Here is a 20,264-nt window from a genome sequence, read left to right as displayed (position 1 = left end):
CCACCTGAAATGAGAGTTGACCTGCACAGATTCAGCTCTCCTAGAGAACCAGCGATTTACCAACCACGGCTGTACGTGCTCTTTGAACAACATTACAGACAGAAGATACGACGCACTTCCGACCTGGCCCTTCTTTGTCCCGGTCAGGGCAGAAATTTTGTGATTGGATCAATTACTCCGCGAATTAACTACTGTTGTGGTGAGCCAGTCCAGAAGTGAAGTTTACTCACCTCCGGCAGCCCATTCTGTAAATGGAGGGTAATATATCATGGCTAAACCTTACAATAGTATCTCATCAGCTAAGATCAAGTACGCCATATCTCTTCTCCATTTCCGAGCCCCCGCACCCAGAGCCCACCACATACAGCTGCGATGTTTCTGACTGCTTGAGGCGAGCAGAAGAAAATGACCCGAAATACCTCCTCTGTCTTGGCGTACCCTAGTAGATAAATACTTCACAGCTTCTTCAGCTAGTACCAATAAGCAGGTATACGTAAATAATTTAGCACCTAAATATGTTTGGAACTGTGTCATACCTTAAGCGCCTTATTAACACCACCCAAAACCTACTCTTTCCATCACTAGACTTTGGGGTTGTGGAATGTCTTAACGTAAAGTCTCTCTTCCAAACGTGTCCGGAAGATATAATAATCCTTGGCCTTAATTGCAAACGCGCATCACTTAGCATAAGTGTTTCTGACACTCGGACCACCACCTGAGTTCCTGAATGGTTGGGAAATAAACCCACTTAGTAGTAGTTTTACGGATATTTCCGGCGCTAGAAGTGTACTATTAGTGCGGCGCAATTGTTTTTTGTCTGTGGGGGGCACATTGCAACACGGAAGTCTTTAATTTTAGAACTAGAATATATGGAAGAGTCTTTCTACATCCTTTCCATAGATGCATTAATCTCCTCTCAATGAATTAATTTCCCAGGGCGGGAAGAATCTCGCCACTGGACTGGTTTCGTGATCAGGCCGAACTACTTGTAGTGAGTGTACTGTGGTTTACGAGTCCGAGTGATATTCTATGATTCATATTAATAGATTATCAGGTAAAAAAAAGAAAAAAAGGAAGCGACTGCTTTCACTAAAATATACTCTAACGTTCAATCCTTAGGTTATGTAGATGGTCTTTACTCTTCGACAATACTTAACCCAGGGTCAGGCTATTATACAATCCCTTACCCAGCTCATGCCTAATATAATAACTCCTCTCTAGTCCGCCCTGGCTGCCCATTTGAGGTCATCGTTCATTGAAGCATGTGGAACAAGAAAATCCAAGCTAATGGTATTTGGTTGGGACATCCTCAGTATTGTTAGAAAACCTTATTATTTGTGACTCAGACATCTGGGCTTCAAGGATGACTGTGGCTCTTAGTGGCAAATAGCACCTCTAGCCACCCAGAAGTTCTTCCGAGCCCTGTGGCGAACACCTATACGCTCCTAATTCAGTATCACCCTCTAAGTAGCGTTCGCACTACCAATGAATGGAATGCGGGACTACCAAGGGATTTGGTGAACAATATTAGAACAATGGTGTAGGGGCAACCCCTTGGAGTTGACTCGGGGACACGAGTTAAACGTGCTGATGGCTGAGGCGCTTTTGTTCATTAGAAGTTTTCTATAAACCGGATCCCTTGGATGCGGTTGCCCAGCTTTTAAGGTCGGAGAAGGGGTTGATCCTCGCTCAAGGCATAGAGAAGCTCCGGTTATGATATCGAGTGTAACCCCCACCGCCCACCTGGGCTTTCGTCAATGAAAAGCATGTGGTCTCAACTTTGTGTCTTGGCAGTTAAGAGGACATATGTACCACATACTATGTATATATTTTATACTTGCAAAGTTATAATAATAGCGTCCAAGAGTACCTCTGTAACGAAGCGGAGTGTAGGTCTAGCTTTGGCATATCTCCCGTATGCGTTACGGCTGACTCGGATATCGATATATCCTGTACCCAAACGTATTGAATAACAGTGGTGCTGCAAAGAGCGCCCGGGCCTAGCGAAAGCTTTGTCCTTTTGTCGTTGGGGCTCCGCCAATGCCTGATAGAGTACATATTGTACATGCATTCATCCACTGCATGTGTATGCAAGTACGAGTGCTCGAGCGTTGTCGCCATTTGGTGAGCGCGCTTGCCGGAGGGGCCCAATGCTGATCATGAGAACAGATCGAATTACTCACAGCACGAAATGTCATTGACAAAGTTTCCGGCAGATAGCGGTTGCACAGGACAACTTGACAATCGAATCGGACACCTCCCGGTCTAGACACAGCATGCAAAGAAGGCATTGCTGTCGAATCAAGCCATGAGCAGTTAAAGAATACTCTGAAACTGTCAGGGGGTTTCAATGACAGATTATCCATGTACCTTCACTCAATCATAGCTGTCTCCGAAACTTTGGAATTGATTAAGTTGGCCTATGAGGATTTTGACAATAATCTCGTGTGGCATGTTCCGTAGGTACAATATCGCCAAGACCTGACCGCCCAGCCTTGTCCTCATCAAGCCACAGACTTCTCTTGTCATGTCCGCCATGGCCAATGATTTAACCTAGAGGCACAGCCTCGCATCCATTGCATCACTTAAAGCCAATGCGGGCGGGAAGCGTTCTAGCGAGGTGTGGGAAAGTCATCCGAGTGGCAGTTCAGAAAGAAACAAACATTAGCCGAGGCGGGTGCTGGGAATCCTGCTTAAAGGTTGTGGGGGAAATTAGATGCGAAATAAACCATCTTCATAAACTAGAATGTGGGTCTTGGATTCTCACTGGGCATCAATATCAGCATTACAGCTAGTAGAGTAGCGAACTATGGAGGATTACGCATATGTACTTCACCTTATAGTGTGTCTGTGACTTGGAATTGAGCGGGAGCGCTGGCACAGGAAATAACTCGAGTGATAGGCCATGATTTATCGTTACACAACAATACAATTATGAGGCGAACTTGCAGTATGTGCGGTAAGGTGTCAACAACCCCGGTTGCCTTCCGGACATCGCCGGGTTCTTTTACTTTTGTACCACTTTGTCTAGCTCCATTCTATGTATATTCCGCACCTACACCAGATTTAGCCCTATGTGCATATCGATTGGACAGATGATTCCTGGGGGAGGTCCATACACTGACCTGTATGTACTCCAGGTACACACATGCTGTCTGTCTGGAGATCCTCACCTTCTCTTGTTCGCCCGCTACCTACCACCTACCCCATCATAACAAATTCCCACATCATCACATCACCATAAACTCTATCCAGAACGACTATTCGCAGTAACAGGATGTCAATCCTCGATCTTCCTGCGGAACTTTACTTCCTCATTGCTGAATATATCACATCTCCATGCGACCTCAACCATCTTCTTCTAGCTCACCGTGGCCTCGCAATATTCATAGCCCCTGTCCTCGCTAAATATGCTTCTACTCCACCATACGCTATCCCCGCCCTCTTCTGCTTCGCCGCCTCCCGTAACGCTCTAAGGGTCAAGTCTCACCTCGAAGAAGTTAGAAAATGGGACCCAGATATCACTACCGACGTTGAATCCATCATCTCGCAAGGTCCCAACCTTGTCTGGGACGTTATTGTCCCAGAGGAACTCGCGCCGTCAATGTTCCTAGACAAGACTGTCACCCAGCGAGCACTCCACTGGGCAATCATGAACGAGAAACTCTCAATGATCCGATACCTCATCTTGCAAGGCGCTGATATTGAATACCGAGATCCCAAAACCGGCGGAAAGGCGATCGACCATGCCATCCTCAAAGGAAACGCGGAGATTGTTAAGATACTCATCGAAAACGGGGCCGACGTAAGCGTGTGGGAGTTCAAGTGCGGAAGCCTTCTACATTGTACCATTGATTGCCTTAGGAAAGTATCATACTCGATAGAGTTTAAAAAGGCAATGGTTGCATATGAGAAGATCTTAGTACTGCTACTGAGAGGAGGTGCGGATATAAATGTTTGCGATACATATGGCCACACTGCACTCCACCTTGCTGCACCTAGCTGGCCAGAGGTAATCCCGCTATTTCTGGAATGGGGTGCCGATATCAATGCTCGGGATTACTTCGGAAACACACCATTGCACCTGGCAGCGCAAACAGCACAGACAATATTTGGCTTTATTGATCCGAATATGCAAAGTGTTGAGACACTGCTCGCAATGGGTGCGGACGCGACAATAAAGAACGACGTAGGCCGAGAAGCATTCGATAGGTCGAAAAAACTTGTCCATTCTACTGAGCTCAATGGTCCCTCGGATTTAAGACATAGGGGTTATATGATACGGCTGGTATTACTTCAAGGACGCCGGTATAGGCCGCATTGCTGGTTACCTTTGTGAACATTTCTTTGCCATTTTATCGATCATTTCAAGCTGTCCTTTGTCCTTTACGATTTTCATTGTGGTGGTTTCTGTTTGTGTTGGATTCGCACTTTTTTATCCCCTCGAACCCATGAGATTGAATCTCGAATAGGGCGAGCTAGACTGAGCTTTTCCTATGTGAAGAATTGGCAACCACGTGGCATCCAGTGCTAAACTATTCAACGCATATCAGTGGAGGCTAAGAATTCATTTTTCTTTTTTATAGGAATATCTCCGACCCGGAGGTGCCTCAATTGCAAGATTTCTTACAACCATTAACTATCACTTAAGCTTTTCTTTCTTTATTTTTTTTATTTTTTCAGAATTGCCTCGATATCCTATTATTATAACGCTTAATTCCTGCAGACCTAGCTCCTTTTTTGCTTTCTGTACCGAAGCATTATCATTTACATTATTATTATTACAATTACTACTGTGGCCGCAGTACTGGATGCGTCTAAGCCTACTAAGATTTTGATCTGTGATTGAAACCGAAGTAAAGCTTAAAGAGCTAAAGAAAGACTGCGTTTCTTGCAGTGTGGTGCTCAATGCCAAGGTGCTTCGTATCTTGCATTGGCATAGGCCCCTCTCGAGGTTGTTCGAGAAAAAGGTTCTGGAAGCAAAGAGCCTTCAACCTGGCAATTGTAATGCACAGAAGTCAGAAACTAGTCTCTATCAACCTTGAGACATTCTATACATACTACACAGAACTCCTGCTGTCTCACGTCAAAACTTTGGAAACAACTAGAGACATGCATATCTTGGCAGCCCAAGGCTGCCCCCCCCCCCCCCCCCAAGGTTAAATACAGTTTGATACACCCGCTTTCATCGGCTTGTGGACCACACAGTTTAAAATTCGATTTTTGTGTTAGAATTTGAGTGCGACGCTTCTTCCTGAGTCCCGCTAGGTGGAGAGCAGACGAAAATGAAAGATGTGCTTTGGTAGAATCACAGCGTATCACTCACGCAGAACCCCGAACAGGTATAGATTTGATTGATTGATTAATTACTTCATTAATTGTATGAACAGGTATAGATATCACAAGACAGAACTTATGGAATGGCAAGACAGGTCCAATATCTTGTGGAGCAAAGAGGGATGGCTCTATTCTTTGATATATGCCAGTAAAGACGCATAGTCTCCGGGTACTGTGGCTCTTGACTGACCCTAGTCCTTCTACTATGATGCCAGAAAACAGCCCACACGTGAGTTGGAGAGTTTGCGTTTTGCTAATAGAATCACGAGAGTCTAGAACTGGTGTGGGTATATATGTCCTCTGAATGCATCTAGTTCTGGCAGCGGTTGGGGAACGGAATCTATCGAGCTTTGTCCCTCGGAGCTGCGCTGGTGGTGGGTCCCGAGCTGAACGGTCGTGAATGTAACCTTGTAATTGGTAATAAGTGTATCAATAGGGGGTATAAGATTCAGTATTGACTGATATTAGCCACTATTGATTCGCCATACAGTGCCGAGTAAGCTACGCATTGGGGTTGGGTACTTGCGGAAGCAAATAAGTAGTATCAACAGCAACAATCCTCCTAGGCTCTATTGGCAGATGAAAGACGTACGTCTTAAAGCTTCGTTTTCTAGCTTCGTTTTCTCTACCCCGAGCCTCAGATGATTCCAAGTCTACGTCCTTTTGTTTGAGTCGCTCTTGGTATACTTGGTTAATGGAGAAAGGATCGTTGGCAAGAATTGGGTGGATAGGTTTATGTACTCTTGTTTTGGAAATTTGTATTTGTAGTATTATTTTTTGGTCACGACCTGTATAAGAAAATCAATACATGTATGTTCTTAGTACTTGTCAATCATCGCCACATGTATGTTCTTTATGTACATGTGCGTAGAGTATGAGCTAGTACAGCAAAAGCTTGCTATAACGGTACCTTCTATAAGGGTAATCTCTCTATAACGGTAGCACTTCACGGTCATTTTTGCCCGGATTTCAGCACAATCACCTCTTATATAAGGGCAATCTCTCTATAACGGTACCAAATTCCGGTCCCGAGCGTACCGTTATAGCAAGCTTTCGCTGTATTCACCTGGCTAGACTTAAACTAGCATCGAGAGGTTGAAATAAGGTTTGTCTTAGCCACAACCGGCTAGTGACATTAACACACAGACCCCTGGGGCTAAAAAAGCTTCCTAAGTCAAGATTGTCTGTGCACAATCGATAATCCAAATGTTTGCGCGGCCAACGATGATCCTGTCTTATCATATCTTGGCACAACTGGCCCTATCCGTGGTTGGCTCCTGTGCATGTGAAGAAAGGATTGCGCAATGACTTCTAGTTTGAACTCATAACATCATGTGCTCTATTGGCCTCTTCCCTACATGTAGTGAAAGCGGCCTGGAAAAGTACATGTCGCATGGTTGAAATGATGGCAATTCAGTATTTAAAAGGCACCAAGTTACACATTTCAGACGTTCAGTCCCGTTGAACACCTCGAAAGATCATTTATGTGTTGTTTGAAGGAAACAAACACGGCCTGCTAAGATTTCTGAATCATACATATGCTCTATCTCTTTAAATCTACGTATCACCAATCGTACACCTTTACAGCGAATAGCCCATTCCACCCGGCTCAAGAAAATCTTCCCCAATTTCTTCAAATCCTTCCTCCCCCCCGTATTCAAACATATCGTCATCAACATTCACATAATCATGCATGTCTTGTGAGCTAGGATCGTTGGCGAAGCTCTGACCGAGCAGATCTGGTTGGAACTCTGAAAAACTCGAAATATCAACTCGCGAGTTGCCGGAATCTTGGGTTGGTATTAGATGCTCGACCGAGTACTGGCATTGGTTCGGGAAATGATTGAGACTAGTTATGCTATGAAGGTGCTGTTCAGTATTGTCTTTACCGGCGCTTGTGGGTGGTTTTGACTGGGGCTCATATTTCATGGTTGTGGAGTCATGGATTAAACTCGAGGTACTTGGTAGACTCCCATGAATTTGAGTGTCGTGTGTTACAGCCCTAGAGTTATTTAAATCATCAAGCGAATCCTGATTCCAGGTTTTTGATTCCAAAACTTTATCGAATTGGTCCAAGAGTTCGTCTACGACTCCAGCACCTGCACGTTCCCTCAAGAACTCTGATATTGCCACTCTATACGTCTGCTCCCTGATTGAAACGGCAAGTTGAACTCTATCCATGAAAGATAACTCGTCTTCGTCGTTGGGGGCAACCAAAGCTTCAATAGTGTTCTGCCAGACTGTTCCTCTCTATCTCAGGTATAGTACGTAAACTGAGTTCGATGATGTGGACTTACATTGATCTGGTATGTATAGAGGGAACAATATCTCGTAAATCCTTCTCCATGTTTTTGCCTTGTTCAATTCCTGGACCTTTTCTTCGGTTGTCTTTTCCTCAGATGGATCGTAGGTCTCTGGCTTCTCGCAATCCTCATCTTCTAAGTGTCTAATGATTTCTGATTGAACACCCCTGTAGACCTTGCATCGTGGACATCGGGACTTTAGGTGCTCCGATATACAATGCGTTCTTTTATTTGTCATTAAATGTTAGAAAAAAAACTGACATATGTCTGGGGAGGCGTTAAACCATACTTCACTAGGGAGAGTTTAGTATTACGCCAGTCGGCACAACCGACATATTTTAAAGGGTTCTTTTTGAAGTAGGGGCAGGCAAACGGCCTTTTTGATTGATGGTGCAGCGCATCTTTCGCCCCTTTATGCTCTTTCGGTCTCTTGGACGGTTTTCCAGCGGACTCGTCATCGTCTTGGATATCGTCCTGCGTGTTTGCTGAAAATCCTAGCGGCGCTGAACGTTTCCGGGGGGTAGGTAATTTGCCTTTCCCCTTCTCCCCACGACCAGAAACATGACTTTGAATATTATCGGAATCTAGCGATGTAGACAATATTCGGGGATCAAAACGGCTGTCGGTACCATTTAAACATGCTTCCATCAAATCATCGTCCTCGTCTTGATCTAAATCTTCATCGTCATCTTCGTCCTCATATCCACGTTCAGCTTTCACTCCGTCCTCGGTAATACATCCCAGCTCTGCGTTGTCCGCAGAATGAGAAACTCGTAACGAGCAGCCTTTGTGCCAGATGCCAACAGGATTTTCATCGTTGGACGTCTTATCGCCTTGCGATCGCGCAACTGGTGATGGGCCGTCTGTTGAAGGTGGTGCTGCTACCACTCGAGAACTTTTGGGCGCTGTATATCTAGGCGGGGTATTTTGGTACTCGGCGCCTAAAGACCATGAACAATAAGCCGCCAAAACAAAATCAACTTGAAAGGTTCTGGAGATTTCTCATAGAGGTTATAGGCGACGAATAAGAAAGAAAGGCCTTTGATATGTAGGAAGGCTCCTCACAGGGAAGGGTCATAGGTGTTGACTTGTCGGGTGTATACGTATGTATTAACGTACAAGTACTAGGTACTGCTCGGTTGGCCAAGGAGAGGGGATATACATATGTATGTAGATACAGGCGGCCACGGATTAGAGGAGATTCAGAACAAAGGTACCTATTCCATAGTGAACGATTTTAACATTCATGTTCCGTGAAAAATGTGGTGAAGCTGTCACCAAAGCTGAACCATTAATAGGGCCCTCTGAGGTAGTGTATGGTATATCGTTCGGAACCCCTTTGAACAGCTCCAGCTTGCAGCTATAGTCTCTAGCTGCTGGTGTTGCTGGAGTTAGCATGTCTTGAATGAAATATATATTTATGGACCGTTTCCTCGTACGTGCGGAATCTTTTGATGTGCGAGCTCGGGGGTATGACGTCCTCAATATAGTAGATACACGTACTTTACACCTTTCGTTGAGAAGCCTCCCACCTGATATCGACCGAGGATATGGTCATGTGATGGTTTTTTGCCACGTCCTTGCATAACATGTACGTATGTGGGTACATCTGAGGCTCTACAGTACTATATCGGGGTAGAGTACCTACATGTACTTGTACTACGTATGTACTAGTACTGGTGAGGCTCGTAGCGACAAGTATAGTACAAGGCTAGCGGGAGCAAGACTGTAAATGGTGAAAAGGCTAATGAGCTGCTCGATGTTTAGACTTCAGTCTCTAGGGGTACTTGTATTCACTTCTTCAAATACGCACTCTTATAGGCATACGCATGCGCTTATATGAACCGCTTAAAATAATCGGTAGCCGCGTATTCTGAAATATATATGAGAAGAAAATAAACATCATCAACCTACCTTATTCTCCAGGATAGTGACCATATATGTGTACCATATAAAAGTGATTGACTATGTAGTACACTACGCACAAATCTCAGATTAATATAGTAGCAGATTTACCCCCACAATATGGCATGTGCACTCCAGAGGTATTCAGATTTTTGAAAATTTTAGTGCCATATAAGCGGCGTTGTAACCACATATTTCTAGAAGTGAATATCCCTAATGTATCTGTTAATATCTCAGGACATAAATCAGATCTCTGTATTTGCGGAACCCTTTCCTTTCCCCTTCCCCTTCCCCTTCCCCTTCCCCTTTTCCTTTTCCTATAAAACAAAATGAAACATATATACATTTCTTCGTTCCAATTTATCCCATGCTAAAAAATAAAAAAAGAAAGAAAGAAAGAAAGAAAGGAAGAAAGAAATCGCCATACATGCTAATGAAATATTTCTCCGTACAAAAAAAAAAAGAAAAAAAAAAGAAATCGCTAAAAAATTGGAATGTTTCTTCGAACAAAAGAAAAAGAAATCGCCATACAAAAGGAATTCATATCATAAAACAAAACTGATAATGATGCATATACCGACGAATTTATATACACAAAATTGGCGCATTTACTGGTGCATTTTCCGCTCGTGGTGGGGTTCTTTATTCTCGCTCCATGCTCCAGTACTCCAACGGCTGACATCCTGAATCGTTAGAATTCTGGTTCGAAACGCTGCTCTGGAACTGGCATTGAGGGTATGGGCTGTTGGGGGCGTGATTTCTCACCGGAAAGGCGATACCTTGGAGTAAATATAAATCTTCTCCAGGCCAATCGAATCCCTGGGACGAGGTGATAGTATTTTCATATTCAGCGGGGATAGCATCAAGAGATGGATTGTCGATGCGATGATTGGTGATATTGCCTTGAGCTTGTTCGTTATAAACTATTCTCACTATCTTAGACAAAACATCTATATATTATGATGGCCGCATATGATTACTTACACGGGTCTGGTATAACCTGCGGATGTAATACTTCGTAGATTCTTTCCCAAGTTTTTGCTTTTTCTATCTCGCTGACCTTTCCAGTAGCATATTTTTCCGACGGGTCCGGAGCATAGGATTTCTGGCAGTCGCCCTCCTGCAGGTGCTTGGTGATTTCATCTGACGTGCCAGCCTTGAATATCCTACACCGACCACATCGTAGTGGCTTCACGTGTTTCTCTACACAGTGCTGCCTATTTTGCATGTGAATTAGCTAATATTTACATAAAAGCAAACCGGGGCTGTTGTTTTGACAGGTATATAGTTTGTCAGGCCATAAAGCCTTATAGTTCTTAATGGGGCCCATGAGGGTTTAAAGCCCAAACCGTGGCGCTGTATTGAAGCCAGTCCCCCCAATCTCAAATTTCTTGGTGGTAATATGCTCGGAATGAAAATCATACTTGACCATAGAAAGCTTGACGTTACGCCAAGATCCACATTCCGCGTTCTGAATTTTGTTGTGTCGGAAAGAGGGACAGGCAAAGGGCTGCAGAGAAGCTTTACTTGGATCTTGGTTTTTTGTTCGTAGCCGCTTCTTTTTGCTGGGTTGGTCGGACGGGCTTTCCTCTCCGCTATCATCAACTTGAGATGCCTGCCGTTTTACTCGGGAATTCTTCCTGCATTCCTCCTTTCGTTTCGTAGGCGCGCTGGCGGCTAGGGCTAGAGCTCGAGCTAGTCGAGGTCTTTCATCTCCTACTTCTCCACTATACCCGCCGCCACCTTCAAGGGAGAACTCGGAGACTTTGGATAGCTTTGGACAAAGCATTCCTTTCTCATGATCAGACACCGATCTGACGATTTCATTATTTCCTGTAGCTATCTTGGGATGTCGTGAAGCATTCTCATCCGTTGTTTTTTCCGTATCTCGCCGTCCTCCAGGATTAGGTTCTCGGAGAGATCCAGGGCAATGGAGACTCAACATCACAGAGCTTTGCGATCAAAACTCTATTTGACGCCGAATTTGTTAGGTAATTGAGTCACCATACCAGATATGATTGCCAAAAAGTACGAACCGGGAGGAATAGTGATACAAGATATAAACCCAAGAGGTCCTTCGGAGAGCAATTCAGATTTTAGAATTCTTGGTCCAGGTTTGAAGTTATCCGAACTTAGAAACGAATTCTGGAGGTTATGTTTGGTTAATTTTTGAAGCGTGGTGATGGTGCGATTGTATCTCCCTATAACGACCTCACTAGCACGCACCCTATAATCCGACGTCCTCCCAAGTTAGTTAGACCCTCAAATAGGAGGATTCTACCTACTATATGTAATTTCAGTTTGCTTTTAGAGAGCCTAAATTCGAAATACTGAGACCCAAGATGATTATAAGACAAACCCTCAATACCCGCTGCGGGGGTGGGGAGTAGGGATGGGGGTATGGGGAGGACGAGCTAGATATCTTCGCAGAAACCTTTGAAGTCGAACTTGAAAGCACAGTTAAGTTGCAAGGCCTCTTGCCGTACATGTAGTCTTTGTTGGAGTATATATCATGCACTTCGGCTGATAAAGTTCTAAGCTAGCATGGGGTTAAGAATTGGTGAAATTGTATGAACCAATCAGTCTGTATAAGTATACTACGCTGATAGCTGAACATCATCACGTGATGAGCGGGCAGTGTAGGTGCATACATGTGTACGTATTACATCAATGAGATAGCCAGCTGTCTTGCCAGCCTTGCCATGAGCTAGCCTTGCCAGCCTTGCCATGAGCTAGCCTTGCCAGCCTATGAATATATCACCCTTAAATTCAGACCCACGTGGTGGCCAACGGTACAATTCTCTGTAAAAGTCGTCACATGATTATATATTTTAAGGAGAAGTCAGAGATTCATCCAAGAAAAGCAGGGTATTGGCGCGCCGAACCTAATCTATTAGAAGTGGAATATACATGGTCAGCTTAGTTCTGGTGTAATGCCTACCTGTCACTGACAGTATCTCAAATATCCACGTATCCACCGATAGTTCTAGGTCAAACTTATATAACAGCTTCGAATCTGTCAACTCACCAAGTAAAGCCACTCTTACATACCTTGATGGTAATCAATATGGATTTTGTCAGTATACATAATATTGTTATCCTCAAAGGTTCGATATCTCCCAGTTTGTTCGTCTTGTTCTTCTTGCCTTTTGATCAGTTATGATAATTGAAACGCATGTCTTCACAGGTGTCCCCACGACGACTCATGATCACCGGATGGAATCTAGAATAAAACGGGTCCATTCAGCTATCCGGCCTAAGTTTCCATATAGCGACCACTGGGACAGCTTTTTTTTGAACACAACCGTACTGAGAATTCATAGTTCTAGCATGAAGCGCATGAACCACATGAATAACCGGATAGACCTGAGAAATCTCGCGAATGCTAATCTGGACAGCAATGAAGAGGGGGGTAAAGCTGAAAGCAAACAAGAGGAGGCGAGATCAAGGAAGCGCCCCGCCTTGGAGTCGGAGTCGGAGTCGGGAGAGCTAGAGAGCAGTCAAGACGATGGGTGTTCGGGCCCTTCGACTAAGAGACTTAAGAGAGCATTTGCTTGTCCTTATTACAAGAATAATCCTCAATCTTATTCGGATTGCCGGGAATGGCATAATTATAATATCCGTTACGTGAAGTACTAGATTTAATTTAAGTCTAATTTATATAATATGGGTATAAGTTGCTAACTCGCCTAAAAATTAAAAGGGATCATATCAAGAAAGTACACCTTAGGCCCCATCTATGCGATCGTTCCTCCAAGATATATAAGACAGGCACCCTAAAGAGAAACCTGGAAACAAAAAGTTGCATTAAATCAAATGTTTCTGATTCACCAAAGATGGATTCCAGTCATGAAGATGCCGATGATTTAGATTTGGAATCGGCGAAGACTTGGCAGGAGATATATATATCTCTATTCCCACAACGTATTCCCAACAAATGTAAGACAAGAGGACTTGTCTTACATATGATATCATCTGCTAACAGGTAGAAACAGTCTGGAAAGATCATGATGATGTGGATTGATGTCTCTCATACTCGAAACATCGTATAATTCATGGGAATATAGCAGGCTGGCTTTAACTATTCCTATAGTAGTTCTTACCTCGCGCAACGTTCGACCATCGGTAGCTCTGGATATCTGATCTTTAAATTTCACTTCTTCTTCTTGAGGTTCTTCGTTTTTTATTTGTTTTCCTTTTTTAAGAATCCTGTGCTTTTCTTTTTTATCGATCTTGTGCCTCTGACGGATTGGTTCCGGTGTCCGGGCAGTCTGTTTCTTCTGTATCGCGACGATCTTATGATTTTCTCATGATGGTGCCTGTTTTTATGGACTTTTGTACTTTTCTTTTCTATTGATCTTATGCCCTTCGGCCGTGTGGATTTCTTTTGTATGGATTTCTTTTGTACCGAACTTGTGCCTTTCTGCCTAGCTAGGCCTTTCTTTTGTATTTGAATATATCGAACAGAACCTTATCTGTATGAGGCATATAATTCAACATCGCTCATGATGACTAGTAACGCCAATTCGATTCCAAGTTTTTGCTTGCTACTTTACTTTATAGTTCTTGGACGTATATCAATATTTAAATAAACCACATTTGAGGCTTTTTTTATGGATTCTTTGTTGAAACGGTGATCATGATGAGCATGCGGGAGTGCACTTGGGGAGTACCGGTAGACTGAAATAGAAGTCGATGATCAATTGTGGTCCAAATAAGATGGATTGCGTTTGAGCACAAACGGAATATTATATTCGTTTATTTCGGTAAAGGGGAATTAAACAGTAAAAATGTATTCTAAGATGGAATTTGAATCGCTAGATTGATGCGCTCAATATATGTAGAATGTCTCCAATATATACATGTATGCATCCCTTGGCGTGGGCCGTAAAGTAATGAAACCTGTCGGCAGCTTAGGAACTACATGTACCCGTATACATAAATATTTCTCGTACAAGACTGCTAGAATTCTGGATGTGCATACGTCGAAGCCTGGAAAATTTAAAACCGGAATGTACAGCCGCATTCGAAAAGTACTGGCACCGTACTATATTGAGTTGTTCATGAATTGTAGCCCACCAACAACCATCTCTACCACCCCAAGAAATGCATCGCATAATGCATCCATAATGCATTATGCTGCTGCGCTACGCGTCATGTCCGCGCAGCACGCCGGAAGCGGGTGGCTATTGCATCCCAAAATGCATCCATAATGCATCACAGTCTCATTTCGCCAAGCCACTAGTATCTGCGGTAGTTTACCCGCCTAACGCCTTTACCGACACATTTCCTGCTGCGCGGTAGGCGCTGGAACGACATTGCCAACGACATTGCCAACGACATTCATTGCCCACTCTATATAATAGTAATAATGATATCTGAGATTATATCGGCGGCTACATGTACGGTTAGGCTGTAGCACCAAGGCACACATGTATTCTGTGAATGATTATACCGACGATTATACCGATGATTATACCGACGATTAAACCGACGATTAAACCATAGAACACGAATAGCTGAAATGATTATATATAAACTATCACGACTATTAAGCCATACAGCACAGCATTTGAAAAGGCAGTGTCAACGAGTTTACCAACGAGTTTACCAATGAGTTTACCAAGGAGTTTACCAAGGAGCGCGAACAGCTGGAACGACATTGCCTACGAGTTTGCATTTCACCCGCCCACTGTGAACCAAATTGCCTACGACTTTGCTAACGAGTTTACCAACACCAAAGCCAGATCACACAACACTTGGAACAATTTTGCCTACGACTTTGCTAACGAGTTTACCAACACCAAAGCCAAACCACACAGTATACGGAACAATTTTGCCTACGACTTTGCCAACGAGTTTACTGATTACTTGGCCAAATCACACAACACTTGGAACAATTTTGCCTACGACTTTGCCAACGAGTTTACTGATTACTTGGCCAAATCACACAACACTTGGAACAATTTTGCCTACGACTTTGCTAACGAGTTTACTGATTACTTGGCCAAACATAAGATTCTGCAAACGAATATACCAACGAATATACCAACGAGTTTCCTAACGATTATACAGGCAAACAACTAAATTGCATACAACGATTTTACTGATGACTTTGTCAACAACTTTACAAACACCTTTGTCGGCAACTTTACAAACACTTTTTCACTGCAACCTGTTTTGTTTGAACATCAATGATTAAACCTACGATTAAACAGACACCTTTAGTAACAACTTTACCAGAAAACCTTCGTACCTTTATTTTTGTGCGGGAACGAGTTTCCTGACGATTTTGGCTACAATTTTAGCTACAATATAATGGCTCTGCGCCTGCCCCCTGCGCAACCCAAACGACACAACAACTTTACCTACAACTTTGAAATGACGGCTAGTACCTAATTAGTACTATGCATTACTGCACATTAGCACCATTAAAAAGTGTCTCGTTGTCAATAATTTCCCGCCAAGCAAAACCCTTCTTTGGCCAGAAGCACGACGTCCTTGACACTAAAAACTCCTTACCGCGCGACTTGATGCACCCTATTAGTTCCTGCACATCAGATAGATCAACAAACTTCTTGAGAACCCGTTGTTGTCTGTTGATTATGTATGCCAACTTCAGCTTCCTCACCCTCCCCACCTCCACCTGCTGGATGTACGCTATCATAAAACGCTCTGGTTCGTCCTCAGGCCTCTCGTCGTTGCGTATCTCGTACGGCATGAAGAATATTACTTTGCCAAAGTATGAGATATCGCTGTTCCCATCGCCGGTTAATATGTACCTAACCCAGGAGTCATTCCTGCGGGATGAAGAGACACCAGGCTTTGCGTTTGAGATGGCCGATCCTACCACCTCATACTCGCTGCTATTGCTCAACACGCTTCCCGCAACTGCTCTACCCCAGAGCTTGAATGTACCGCTGAACAGCATTGGATTCCTAACAATCACTATGGACCTCACTGGCACACCTATCACATCAGCATAGAACTCCTTCAGGTGGTTCCGCTCGTACTGATTCAACCGGCGAGAGATCTTGGGGCCCATCAGGAGGCAGTCCGGGTACTCTGCTGGATAAGCAACCTTGTCCTTCTCTCCCAGTCCAAACAGACGTCTATCGGTGGTCTCACTAAAGCCAGGCGGCATCTGTTCATGTAAGCAACAGCACAGCCACTCTGCTCTCACACTCTCCCATACTTACCAAAGCAATCAAAGGCAGGTACCTGAGCCTCTCCCGTTCAAGCAGCTGCAGCGAAAGATTACGGTTAGCAGACGAACGGCTATGGCACATTGCCTTGATCGTTCCGCATGTCCTCTCCATTGGGTACTGGTGGTATATCGGATTCGGGCCGCAGACCTTCATGGCCATGCCCAGATGCAGCAGCCCATGCACCTGTGTGGTGCAGCCACGGATCTTGGAGAGCTTGTACTGATAGTACAGACGCTCATACCCCGTCACAACCTGAACCATGTCTCGCTCCATTTCAGCGACATCCTCCATGCTTAGTTGGTACCGCCGGGCCTTCTCACTGGCTAGTACAAAGTGGTGCCAGTGGCTGTAGTGCTCAGCAGGCAGCCGTTGATTGAGCACAATGGGCGATATCAGATGCATGAAGTTCATCAGCTCTGTAGCCTTGTAGCTTGCGTGGTACTTGATATCCCGGAACGCCTTGCCAAACGCACTCGGTATCGATGCCCTTGAGCCCGCAATTTCCTCCCCGATCTTGTCCCACACTCTCTTGGGTAAGATAAATGCATCCTCCACGTAGTCCTCTTCTATTTCAGCATTGAAGCTAACCCCCCGCCTGCCCTTGAGACGTTTCCTCCGCTCACCCTGGGTCTGGCTCTGAGAGCCACCCTGATGTGTGTTTGTCTGGCTATTAAATTGAGACTCTTGCTGCCCCTCCACTTGTGACTGGCTCATGCCCTCGGGTTGGGCATGCGATGCTGCAACCTGCGAAGCATCAACCTCCGCCTGGCCCATCTTTGCACGGAGCGCTAGTTCTCTGTCCCGGAACACCCCCATCCATTGCGCCAGGTATAACCTAGGCGTGTTTTCATCAACCAGATGCATCACGTCCGGTGTGAACGTCCAAGGGTACACCACCGACATGAGGGAGCTAAAGACAGGCTCTCCATTGGTCCCCATCATCTTGCCCCATTGCAGGTCCATTGTCTCCTCCACCATTTTCTGGTTCTCGCGCACTTGTGCGTCGGTCCAAATCGGGAGATTCTCTGCATCCCACGACTTTTCGGGGAAATTTGCATTCCTCTTTGGAATCCTTCTCCCCTTGCGCCTAGCCTCCCCCTCCAGAGCATCCTCACGGTCACGCGGGGGTTCCAGGGGACAATATATGTGTCCCTCGCTGATACCATAGATGGCACAGAAGCGACAGTACCGGAAGCTATTAGGACCAGTCCATTTCATCAACTTGGCCATTGCAACCGTATCTCCTGCCACTAGGGCTATGTTAGCGCGCAGTATAAATGGCTCCCGTCGCAGCCCATCCCAAGCCTTTACCCCCACCTGCAATGTGAGGAATTCATCAATCATTGGCTTCAAGAAGGACCCCAGGTCCTTGGGATTACCAGGCCCTGGTATTATGCCGCACAGAATTAGGTTTTTTTTCAGGACCCTCTCAGACGGCGGCAGGTTGCAGTTGATTAGCAGTAGCGGCCAGACATCGTACTGCCCAATCTATTTATTATTTGTAACATACGAGTCAGCTATAGATTCAGTTGAAAACAGGCAGCAGTAGGGGCGTGTGCCTTAAATAGAGAGAAGCCGTCCGTGCTGAATATGAACCCGATGTCTCTGCTATCGGTCCACAAGCCTCTGTTATTCTTGACTGTGTTGAACAAAAGACTGTCCCAGTAGTCCCGCACTGAGCTCTGTGGCGTTTCTTGGTTTGCAAAGGACTCCTTGTACTCCATCGTAGTCTTTACGTATACAGTGTCTGTATAGAGTAGCAACAGTCTGTGGATTAGAGGTATATAGTCAAACGTACGGTACGGTTTTCCATTACTATCCCTTCTTTCTGCATTGCATATGTGGCATTTGTCAGCCGCTGGAAAGGCAACGTAGCAGATGCAATTGTTTCGACACACGTCATACCGAACGTGGTATATCTCTGTAATCGCACCGAGCTCTCTTTTTGTTGTTGCCTCATCTGCCACCGAGACCTCGGACTTGTCAAAGGGCTGGACAGCTTGGATGTACCTCATGTGTATTTCTTGAGCCACGTTCCCTTCCATCCTGACCTTCATAAGCCGGAGGTGTCTCATCATTGCAGGTTCCAGAACAACGTTCGGAATCATGCTGTACGGAAACTCTGACAGCACTTCTGGGTCCTCATCATCGTCCTCATCATCCTCGATCTCGTCTTCTGCTCCGCTGCTCTCTGGATCCTCAGAGCTGGGTACATTATCGACATCCTCAGCATCCTCATAGTATGGATTGGAATAGTTTGGGCTCGGCATACGCTCGTCAATCTCGTTTTCAGTCTCACTGGGTGCATCAACGTCGTCATCTCTATCAGCATTTATATCAGCATCAACATCCCCACGAATGGATGGAAGCGGCGAGTTATCAGGAATATCATGTGCACTAGACTCGCTGCTACTAGAGGAGCTAGGATTATCATTCTCCTTCTGGCCTGCCCTATTGGTAGGAACCGGGGTGATGTATGCCATGTTTAGGTCATACAGAGTCGATTCTGTCCGTTGACGGAGCAGCGGTGCCTCCTCCTCATCCAAAGGCATATGCCACTCCTCTTGCCCAACCGGGGAGTGGTGGTGGAAGCTGTTGTTCAATGTACTGATTGTATCTTCTCTCTCTGAAACCACCGACTCTGCTACAACAGTTTGCTGGCTCAGTGACTGCTCGGGTTGGTGCTCTTGAGAAGCATGAACCTGTATTTGCTGCTGCACATGCCTGAGGTGGGGCTGTGGGTTGTAGTGTACAAAAACATCCGGTGAATCTATACGTCCAGGGTCGTGAAACACAGGTGACGGTTCTCTAGATAGGGCATCCTCAAAGACTGGTGTAGCCTCTCCCGGCTCCTGGTTGTTTTCCTAAACCAGAACAGAGTTAATCGAGTTGTGGGTTGAGCTACCATATTATACACGTATTGTATTGCAGGTACCTGATCATTAAAGACGGGGGTTCCTGTCTGCATAAGATTAGAATTATGTAGATAAAAAATGCACCTTGACCACATGTACTTACTACTTCCCCATCCAACTCTACTGCTGGAATATCCTCCTGGGTGGCTTGCCGCTCAAGCCATGCCTGCCGCTGCCTGTGTCTGTACCAGGCGGCCCTAGTCACAAGGTGGGGTACTCCTCTGTACATCTCACAGTGGCAGAGTCGTCTCTCTCTCGGTGCCCATGGTGCTGAGTCTTCTGCATCTGCCATAATCGTAATTGATGTGTATAAAAAAATTATAAGTATAAAGTGAATATGTAGAGTAGATGACACATTGATGGTGGGGTACATTGGCGAGACATGAGATCTTGGATGCACGATAGGCGGAGTGAAAAGCCAGTTTGACATCTACGGATGAGCCAAATTGCATGAGCGGGGTAGGTACGAACATCTAGTAAACCTGTCCTTCTCCATCTTCTCTCCATTCCATCGTAGAAACATCTTCTCTCTATTCCATCGTAGAAAGATCTATCTGTTCTTTTCTCTATCACATCATACTATTTATCAAAGGTGA

The 20,264-nt window shown here is 45.0% G+C and overlaps 5 protein-coding genes across 5 annotated transcripts; 2 read left to right on the top strand and 3 right to left on the bottom strand.

Annotated features, from left to right (window-relative positions):
• Positions 1 to 3,277: 3,277 nt before the first annotated feature.
• On the top strand, positions 3,278 to 4,339 carry H6S33_001363 (uncharacterized protein; the record flags this gene model as incomplete). The annotated part of the gene is made up of 1 exon (XM_044832732.1): positions 3,278 to 4,339. One exon carries the CDS (start codon positions 3,278 to 3,280, stop codon positions 4,337 to 4,339), a length of 1,062 nt encoding a protein of 353 aa, XP_044694330.1.
• Positions 4,340 to 6,918: 2,579 nt separating this feature from the next.
• On the bottom strand, positions 6,919 to 9,198 carry H6S33_001362 (uncharacterized protein; the record flags this gene model as incomplete). Its single annotated transcript, XM_044832731.1, has 6 exons — positions 6,919 to 7,577; positions 7,635 to 7,864; positions 7,930 to 8,581; positions 8,858 to 9,016; positions 9,080 to 9,120; positions 9,173 to 9,198. The coding sequence occupies 6 exons, from the start codon at positions 9,196 to 9,198 to the stop codon at positions 6,919 to 6,921; spliced, it is 1,767 nt and encodes a 588-aa protein (XP_044694329.1).
• A 989-nt stretch (positions 9,199 to 10,187) lies between these two features.
• Positions 10,188 to 11,334, bottom strand: H6S33_001361 (uncharacterized protein; the record flags this gene model as incomplete). The annotated part of the gene is made up of 4 exons (XM_044832730.1): positions 10,188 to 10,220; positions 10,311 to 10,468; positions 10,530 to 10,762; positions 10,895 to 11,334. The coding sequence occupies 4 exons, from the start codon at positions 11,332 to 11,334 to the stop codon at positions 10,188 to 10,190; spliced, it is 864 nt and encodes a 287-aa protein (XP_044694328.1).
• Positions 11,335 to 15,158: 3,824 nt separating this feature from the next.
• H6S33_001360 (uncharacterized protein) lies at positions 15,159 to 15,632 on the top strand (the record flags this gene model as incomplete). Its single annotated transcript, XM_044832729.1, has 1 exon — positions 15,159 to 15,632. The coding sequence occupies one exon, from the start codon at positions 15,159 to 15,161 to the stop codon at positions 15,630 to 15,632; it is 474 nt and encodes a 157-aa protein (XP_044694327.1).
• Positions 15,633 to 15,957: 325 nt separating this feature from the next.
• Positions 15,958 to 19,960, bottom strand: H6S33_001359 (uncharacterized protein; the record flags this gene model as incomplete). The annotated part of the gene is made up of 5 exons (XM_044832728.1): positions 15,958 to 16,689; positions 16,745 to 18,241; positions 18,313 to 19,617; positions 19,689 to 19,715; positions 19,772 to 19,960. The coding sequence occupies 5 exons, from the start codon at positions 19,958 to 19,960 to the stop codon at positions 15,958 to 15,960; spliced, it is 3,750 nt and encodes a 1,249-aa protein (XP_044694326.1).
• Positions 19,961 to 20,264: the final 304 nt, after the last annotated feature.

This window comes from Morchella sextelata (genome assembly GCF_020137385.1).
Source record: "Morchella sextelata strain SCLS chromosome Unknown scls_10, whole genome shotgun sequence".
In the NCBI taxonomy this organism is placed as follows: domain Eukaryota; kingdom Fungi; phylum Ascomycota; class Pezizomycetes; order Pezizales; family Morchellaceae; genus Morchella; species Morchella sextelata.
This window is presented reverse-complemented; position numbering and strand designations above follow the sequence as displayed.